The 9,790-nt window shown below is 37.8% G+C and overlaps 1 protein-coding gene across 7 annotated transcripts in view; it reads left to right on the top strand.

Moving 5' to 3' along the window:
• The window catches only part of ldb2a (LIM domain binding 2a), an 87,405-nt gene that overhangs the window by 50,107 nt on the left and 27,508 nt on the right, over positions 1-9,790 (top strand). For all 7 annotated transcript variants that reach the window (XM_032527380.1, XM_032527379.1, XM_032527378.1 and 4 more), the window contains exon 3: positions 4,901-5,073. In XM_032527380.1, coding sequence (XP_032383271.1) covers positions 4,901-5,073 — 173 coding nt within the window. The remainder of the gene's footprint in view (positions 1-4,900; positions 5,074-9,790) is intronic.

The raw sequence follows: 9,790 nt of genomic DNA, 5'->3' as shown, positions 1-9,790 counted from the left end.
ACACACACACACACACACACACTCTACCCCCTCCCATCCTCCCCCTCGTCTCCTCAGAGCTCCTCCGCATTAGCAGTCAGCTCCACTCCTAGACGTACTTTGTTTTTCAACCGTGGTGGAGACTGAGCGAGGGTGGGAGCAAGATACAGAAGAGAGAGAGAGAGAGAGAGAGAGAAAGAGAAAGAGAGAGCATCATTTTCACAGTCATACACGCCGATCGGACCCTGTAGCTCACCCTCCCTCTCTCCTCTTCCCTCAGCCACTGCTCATGATGCCAAACATTTTATGTGTTATTTAGTCATGCCTGACTTTATCGAATTTGAAAAACATGCCAGTCACGGGTACACCCTCCCCCCCCCTTGTCTCCCCCCCGTCACATCCCCCACAACCCTCACCCAACTGCCAACATCATCCTCATCTCCCTCTCTCTCGAATGAGGCTCTACCATCCAGGTCTGACCTCAAGAGCCTCTCGAGCCACTGTCTTTGGGGACATTTCACTTCTAAATGAAGTTTTATTCCCAGGCTTCACTACCCCCCCCTTTCCTCCTCCTCTGCACAAACACACCTTCTCCTGACCACCCACCCCAGGGGAAGGAGAGAGAGAGCATAATTCTAGCCAACAGAGTGTTGACTCTAAAATGGATTATTTCTGCTAGAAATCAAAGGCCATGTACTGCTGGATAATATGGCTGTCCCGATTTTTTTCTCCAGCAGTGTTCTAATGATGGAGATTTGACGGGCAGCAAAATGTTGAGGAGCAGAGACTTGTTCCACGAGGCACTAGAGGCTGAAGGAAATCCCAACATGCCTGCCTTCATAGTCCTGAACTCAGGATTCATGGTTGTTTTGTTTTTGCTGTTATTTAACTGTCTGGCATAGCTTAGCGGGGAGACCGGGTCACTAACACTTATTGGGATTAAGAGGTGGATTTCAAGTTGATCTAACAATGCAAAAAAAAATAAACAAAACAATTTACAAAAACAGCACTTTAATCTATTGGTTGAACTTCTCTCCTCACATGGTGTAAAGGTGTTATAACTTGCTTATCATTGGTGGTGGTTTATTGGTTATTGTTACAATACATGTACTGAAGATCAGGCTCAATAAACCCCACTCATCCTCCTGAACACAAAGACTGTATGTGGATGTATTTTTTTAACAGTAGTCATTTGTTCAAATTAGCCAAGCTACTCCACACTCTTTCCATATACCTCCTGGTAACTGCGAACTGCTCACATGGGTACAAGTACCCCTGGTTGGGAATCACTGATTTAGGGAATGTTCAGACAGACATTAGCCCTGGATAACAAAAAAATGCAGCCCCCTCATTCATTTTAATGAGGCCATTCCAATGACGCAGCAGGGTACCAATGCAGAAGCAACAAAAAAGATACCGCTGGGTTGTGCAGCAAAGAAGATGAACTAAGCTTGCATTTGCTGGAATTAAACGTGGCAGCACATTTCTGGTAGATAACTCTGTAACATGAAGACCTTAGTTCAACCTCACCAAAAAAATAAAACAATGGCCATGATAACTTTCCAGATTTTTTAAATCCTGTGCCAATGTGTTATAAACAGCTGTGCAGTGTTTTTACATCTGATAAACTCACACTCCTCTCTTACTCAAACTGGACCTGCTGGATCATATTTTATGGTCTTACTGATACCATCCCACCAGTCCTCACAAATGTAGACCCCTACATACAGCAGGGCTGTTTTTTACGAATGTCCACTTACACTACTGTGGGATCAGTGTAGCTCATTTTTAGACAACAGACATTGGTGTACTGTAAACATTATTAATGTTTTGCTGAGGTGTCTTGTTAATCCCATTGGAGATGGGCAACAAGATGGCACAACACTTAATTCAAAAATATTCAAAAGGAAATACATATGGGATCTGAATATTTTGAAATGGGGACATCAAAGTTTGCAGCCAGTGTTACAAGTATAAGTGTAGGACCAGTCTCCGGTTCTGATTCCCTGTGCGTTTGAGTGAATGAGAAGCACTTTGCCGTTCAGTAACTATGGGCTCTGCCCTTGAGCAAGTCAAGTTGCTCAAGTGGAACTTCCCAGTGATGTTTGGATGAAGCCTGTGGTTGCAGTGCAGATCTCAGGCATGTATGTGTGCAGCAGTGTGAATCAGAGCAGTGCTGAAAATGAGTATCTGTGTTCAGCAGAAAACATATAGCTTGAAAAATAAAGTCTAGAAAAAGAGGCTTTTTAAGGAGGAATGTGCTGCTAAGATGTGATGTTGGAGACCCTATGTGCCGTTCTGCAGATTGGGTCTGCACAGCTGTTCAACAAGTAACATAAACTGCAATATGGAGATCTGCAGTTAGCAATTTTTGTCCCAAGTGAAAGCTGTTTGACGCACCTGCTCTCTGTCATTGCTGTGCAGAATCCCTGATCTACATATTAAGTTGTGCATTGCTTTATACTCTGGATAAATCCTGTGCATTAGCATCAAATTTTTCACTTTCGCCTCTGTCAAGGGGTTTTTCACTATTTTGTTCAATAATAAAAATGATCAATAAAATAATCTTCAAAATAATTGAAAAGTAATCATTAGATGCAACTTTACTTCTTTCTTTTTTGAAAGTGACAAATAATATTTTTTTTATAAAAAACATCTTTGGGGGTTTTCTAAAGGAGATTGTGGAGTAACCAAGTTAACTAGGCTTAACAAGATACACTGTTGATATTTGCATAATCCAAAGTTAAAAGCTTAGATATAAAGGCATTTTAGGACATGATTTTGTGCTATAAAATACATCCAAGTATTCAGGAATCTGTATCTCACAGGCTATCCCAGTGCATTCATAATGTTTTGGGAAATGTAAACCTCTCTCTCTGTATCATCTTTTCTTCTCCTTGAAGCCAGCCAACACAGAGGAGATGGAAACCAGACGAAGCCTGAGGGCTATAAAACACTGAAGACACTTTCTCCCTCCCTGACTCCTCCTCCAGTTTTAATCATGCAGCCTGTTCATTGTCTCTTCAGGCTTCTGCAAACAGTTTGCACTGCAGTAGTTGTCCGTCTTAATGAATCAGTATAATATTAAACTTAGTCATGGGATCATATCATTCTGAAAATATGTGAAAATACTCTCTTGTGTAGTCTCACTCATATGAAGAATATTAAAAAAAAGTTATATAAACTATCATATCTTCAACAAAGTGGATGGAGAGGCCTAAATTCATGATAAGTCAGTTGTTTCGAGAAAAGCTTTAATCTTCGGATAGGTTGGGAAAAAGTAGAATTTACCTCACTGCATCGGAAGATTAATTTGACTCTTGGGTTAGGGGGAAATCGGACTCGATCTAAGAATAAAGGATTTAGATATTATCTTGGATAGTGAACAGGTATCCTGAAGGTGGCCTAGTGTTCGATTCAGGCAATCCAATAGTTTCTATAAATCTATAATGTTCCTGTTGCATCGAGAATCTTGATTCATAAATGGACCACAATCAGCAGGATGGCTGCAGCTCAGTAGCATATATTCAGCAATGAGTCCATTCAGATTCATCATGATTTCTACAGCCCCGCTGAACATATTGTACTGTATTTGTGTGGGTTAATTGTTATGCACTTATTGTTTAGTCCCATTAGAAGGCTTTTCAGCTGTTAATGAGACTGGATAAGGGACAAATATGAATGCTCGCATGCTGTAAAAAACTGACATTGGCAGTATTACAAGCAACCAGCTGTTAATGAGTACAAAGGTTAAAGTCAAATCAATAGACAACAGTCCTGTGTTCCTTAAAGGATTTTGTATGATGAAAAAAGGGGTCGGATTGGAAAAGCGGAACATCTTTTCTCTCAAATATTTAATCAATTTCATTAATTTGGACATCTGATCAGTCTCTGCCTCCAAGGAGCTTTTGACAGCCAATAAAATATTTATATTTATTAATGAATCTACAGCAGATGTCCTTATGAAGCAGTTACTTTGCTATTCAAATTTTCTTAGCCAAACAAATATTTACTATACTTTTTGATTTGAGGGTTGTTCTCTCTTTAATCTTATTTGTATGTTTGGTGAATGTCCAGTGTGATATTTATTGTATTATACTGTATCTGTTATCTTTGTCATAGTATCATCTTTTTATAAAACTATAGCATAGCTTTTGCAATATTACCACTAAAAATGTAATGACTATTATTATTATTATTATTATTATTAATATTAAGGTTCTTGTATGGCTGCTTGTGTTTAGAAGAACATTCAATATTTGAGAAATGTGGCTTCTTAAAATTAAAATGAATTTTAAAAAAAGAAATATGATTTTTAAAAAGATTTTTTTTATCTCCCTTGTATGAACGAGCGGGTAACAGCTATCCTGACACTGTCAAAAATGTCAACTGATTAACATATTATATCTTGTGTGTTGAATCCATCCACAAGCCGAAAAGTAAAAACAATAATTTGTGGTTTTAGAGCTTAAGAAGTTTCTCTCTGTTTACTGTATTTATGCTAAGCTAAGCTAATGGCCTCCTAGCTCTAGCCAAATACTTAACGCACAGACATGGGTCTGGCATCAATCTTCAAAACTCCCAGTAAGAAAGTAAATTTTTCAAAATGTCAAACTACTCTATTAAGGTGTGGGAAAATAAAGTATTGTTTTGGTATTTGCACCAGAGTTGGAAGAATTTCAAACAATACCTAGCTCACAGATCATATTAGTAGCAGCAGTAGCCAGCAGTTATAGCAGTATATAATAGCAGTAGTTACAGTAGTTTCAGTGGTAGCCTTAACATTGTATATTAACTATTGTAGTAGTAGTGATAATAGGCCTAATACTAGTAGTAGCATCATTACAGTCTATTAGTGATTAGTGTTAATATGGCAGTATCCATTTTAAGCATCTCTGCCGTCTCTGTTGTCTCCTCGCAGCAATCGGCCGGACGTTGATCCCCCGCTATTTCAGTACGGTGTTCGAAGGAGGGGTCACCGAGCTCCACTACATCCTCAAACACTCCAAGGAGTCCTTCCACAACTCCTGCATCACCCTGGACTGTGATCAGTGCACCATGGTCACCCAGCACGGGAAGCCAATGTTTACAAAGGTAACGCCTGACCCCGGAGCTTCTCCCAGCATGAATAATTGATCACACGCTATGATAATGGGCCAGGCAAAGTGTTTAACTGGTTAAAGATCAAAACCATTACACCCTTTGATTCCTCCCGGTTTCATTTCATCCCCGTCTTTTTAAGTCACACCTGGTGGCCTCACGGTCAAATACAGGAAAGTGTTTAGGAAGGTTTTTTATATGCTGCATCAATTACAAAATGATGAATTTTCTGCTGTTTGTATACATTTTAAATGTTTATTGCTGATTTCTGAAGGACATTGTAGATAACTTTAAAGAGCTGTGGTGAAAAAGTATTAGTTAGTATTAGTATTTAGTTCTTATGTAGAAGTAGCAATATTACACTGTAAAACTACTTCAAGTGAAACATCCTTTATTGAAAATCTTACTTAAGTACAAAAGTATTACCATCAAAAAATACTTAAAGTACCAAAACTCAAAGTGCTCATTCATTTATGAATGATATATACCTTTATATTTGATCATAATTAAGTGACGCAATAACGTGTTCACTTTAATGTTGCAGCTGGTAAAGGTGGAGCTCATTTTAATTCCTTTATATAGTGCTGTGTAGCTTAACATATAATTATATATCATAATTTATTAATTGATTTATATTTAGTATTAAAGTCTGTGTGGCGGATTAGACCTTTTGAATTTATTAGGTCAGACATCCAAATCTTGATCTACCAATAAGATGCTCTTGTCTAGAGCAACAAAGGCAACAGGAGACTCAGAAAAATGTGAATCAGTCACAGTCAACATCTGAAAACATCTGTGTCGGTGTTTAGAGCCTTTTAATAATCTAAATATGCAAAGTAACGAGTAACTGAAGTTATCAAATAAATGAAGTTGACTAAAAGGTATATAGTAGCATAAAATAGAAATACTCAACCGAAGTACCTTAAAAAATTCACCTGAGGACAGTACAGTAAATTTAGTCATTTACATTCTACAGCTGTTGAAGAGTTGCCTAACATAAAATGTACCTTTTAGGTGAGTACATTTTATTATACCACTAATTCTGTCCGCATTCTGTAATGTTTGGTAAAACAGAAAATTATTTTCTCTTTTCAGAGAGCATCTCTCTTTTCAGCATATTTTGAATTTGTAAACGTGGTGTGTTAGTTGCTCTTTGGAGGAGTACGAACATCAATATATTATCTACAAATCAAGACTTAGTGTAGTATTTTATGTCTTTAAGGAAAGGCTAACAATGTTTCTGCCTTAACCCTAATGTTGGCCTCGGGTCAAATTGACCCGTTTTCCTATATCAATGTTCTTTTTAATTACCCAAAATAACATGATTGATTCCACACAACGCTCTTTGGCAAGTACAAATCTCTACTTTCATTAATTTTGGGGTGTCTTATCCAATTTTATAGCATTTAAAACAAAAACATTGAAGTGGTTTTGAAATAGTATTGAGTAAAAGTTGACATATTCCAGTCTGTGATTCTCCATCAACATCCATTACTTTAATTTTAGTCTAAATAATTCCTAATTTCTGCTTTTATAACTCAAACATTAGGTATATTATCTTATAAATGAGGTTTATTGACCATAAATTCCAAAAATAACTGTAGAACTAAAGTTAGCAAGTTAGTGTTACGTAGTGATTAAACGTCAAAAAAAGTGACAAACATTGAAAAAAAAAAGTGTCATGAGTGATGAAAAAAGGAACACAAACATAAGAAAAAGTTAAAAACATTGATAAAAAGCATCAACAAAAGTGTTGATTTTCAATTTTAGACGGGAAGACAACACAAGGGTTAAGAAGAGTGTTTTAAGAACATTAAAACGGTTATTTACAGCTGTGATCTTTCCTCCAGTTCATACGGGCCGCTAAAAGAGATCCCTTTCTAATGAGCTTCCATTTAAAGTGGAAAGGGAGAAAATCAACAGTCACTTAACATTAGAAATGCACTATGGGAGCCAGAATGGACAGGGGGGATGAGTACAGCAAGCCTAAGTAGTTTTAGGACATACTTGAGAATTTGTAAACCACAACTGCAAATATATTGACTGTTACTGCATGTTGAAGTCCAGCATTAAAATATCCCAGCTGAAAAATGCACCATTTCTGTATTTTCCTATGACCAAATATCTGCAATAACCAGAGTGTAGAATTAATTCATGGAAATGTCACACATAGTTATATATTTACCCTCTTTACTTATCAGCATTTTGGCCTTCTCCCAGGCCCCAAAAATCCACTGGCATTTCTCATGTTAAATATGTTGACAGATTCTTAAGCCCTCAGGTACTCCAAAGGCAAAAGCTAAGGGGACTTAAATAAGATATTTGAAGAGTATGGTTTAGTTTGTGGTATAAGTGAAGCAGAGACCGAAGCTGGGGAAAACACAAATTGCGCAGGTGAGATAATCCAAACCTGACATGAGGTCTTCTGGAAGCACTAAAGCTGAGCTCATCTGCTTTTGTCTTTGGGGAAAGAATCCCCCCGTGAGCCGGAGTGAATATCTGCTTCACCACAGTCTGATCCAGATGGCTAGCTGACTCTTAGTGTTCTTCTGCTGACTGTCTAAATGAATCTGAGGTACAGATACCTTGTCAGCGCCGAGCAGCCGGGCTAAAGGGATTCCATGTTCCCTGTACCATGAACCCTGAGCTGCAGCACCAGACCGGATTGTTCTGACATTAAACAGCTATACGCCCTCTTGTTTTCAGGACTTGACAGTATGCACTCAGTCCTGACTGTGTGTGTGTGTGTGTGTGTGTGTGTGTGTGTGTGTGTGTGTGTGTGTGTGTGTGTGTGCGCGCGTGCACATGTGTCTGTGTGTGTGTGCGTGCAGTGTCTTAAATTAACTTTTTGGCTGGCCTTGCCAAGGGCTGTGAGACTCCAGAGTGAATTAAAAAAACATCACTGCAAAAAAATCTCCATTTAAGCAAGTAATTTTGTCCGTTATTAAGAACTTAAATCTTATTTTCTGAGAAGAAATAAGATTATTTTACTAGTTTTCAATATAAATGAACTTTGACTTATTGACAGCAAGGCAGTGATTTGCCTTTTCTGGCTTGTTTTTAAATGTTAAAACTCTTTTTGAACAGATTCTTTATAACAGGGAAACAAAATCTGGATTAAATTGAGCTGTTTTCACCTTCTGGTAGATTTTTTGTTCTTCTTAAGAGTTTTAGGCTGATTTCAAACTGGTTATGGTAATGAGGGGTTTACACTTGAGTACAAACAGTATTAGATTTTTTAAAGGCCAATTTAAATGAAAAGCTTAAAAAGTCTGACGATGACATATTGACCGATGTTCTCTTTTTCACATAAATGTTCCCTGTAACCTAACACAGTTTCTTTAGAAATATTCTGTACATTTATTATGAGTAAGGTAAATGCTGTTTCTAAGTATACTCAAAAATATATTTAGCATATCTTTATAACAATATTTTCTTCCTTATCAGCAGAAACACTGATATCGATATACTGTATATGAAATAAGCCAGTATCGGCTTATATGTTGACTTGGCCAATTTATCGGTGCGATTCTACTTTACACTTAATCATGTGCAACAGTATTTATAAAAATACACATTACATACACAAATGCTTTGTAAAAGAGCTGAGCCTTTTATGTCAAACTATATAATGACTTTCTATTAATGGTAAATTTGTGTAAGTGTTTCTGATTTAATTTTTCTTGTGATGTGATTTTGGCTTGATATTTGTATGGATGAACAGGGTCTGCATAAAGATCTTGAAGATTTCTAAACAACCTTATGAAGAAAATATGTTAATATTTCCTATAAATATACACCGTACCTGTATCACTGTACCTGTTTTGAAGCAAAACATCCATGCAATCATCAAACAATCAAACATATGTTGTTATACTTCACACTTTTTTAAAAATTCTGAAGAAAAAATATATACACCTGAAAAACGTTAGAGAGTAGCATAGTGCACGACCTTTATTTAGCATACCAAAGTCAAATCTTAGCATCAATTCAGATAAGACAGGTGTAAACCTGAGTACCAGAGTGTGTGTAAGTGTATGTTGGTGTATATATACATGCATGACTGGCCAGATCTGGCTTTGTGTCGGGGGGGTTCATGAGGTTGTAACGGTTTTTCTGTACATTTGGAGGGGAGCTGATTTTGTATTCATGTTGTGTATGTGTATGGTGTGAATGGATGTTTTGGGGTGGGGGGGGGGGGCTCTTTGTCTTATCGTATCAATAAATGGATATGAAACAACCCCAATAACACAAACAGGAAATGTCTTTTTGTGTTGCTGTTGTTTGGTTTTTGTAAACAAGGCTCCCCAAAAGGAACAAAAAAAAACCTAATATATTATGAGTGCCCGATATTAACCGTACAGAACAGAAACAGAACGGCCCAGGCCCGGTCAACAAAAAGCTAAATTTGATGCTCGCAGCGCTGCTCTCTTTTCATCTTCACCTAAATTGGATGAGAAGAATTAATTCATTAGAAAAAAAGAAAAAAAGAATTCCAATAACTGAGCGTGTGCTCCTGAGCTCCAGCAGCAGCAGCGAGCCTGCAGCTTGGAGGCCCGAATCTCAATCAGCTCTGCCTCGCCTCGCTTTCCTCAAACTCCAACCAACCCTCCTCATCCCCCCCATCCTCCCTCTATCGCCCACCACACCCCTCATCCTCTCTCTACCCCCTGCCTGACTCGCTCGCTTGCTCTCCTTAGCTCTCTACTTC

The sequence above is a fragment of the Etheostoma spectabile genome, chromosome 10 (assembly GCF_008692095.1).
Source record: "Etheostoma spectabile isolate EspeVRDwgs_2016 chromosome 10, UIUC_Espe_1.0, whole genome shotgun sequence".
NCBI lineage: Eukaryota > Metazoa > Chordata > Actinopteri > Perciformes > Percidae > Etheostoma > Etheostoma spectabile.
This window is presented reverse-complemented; position numbering and strand designations above follow the sequence as displayed.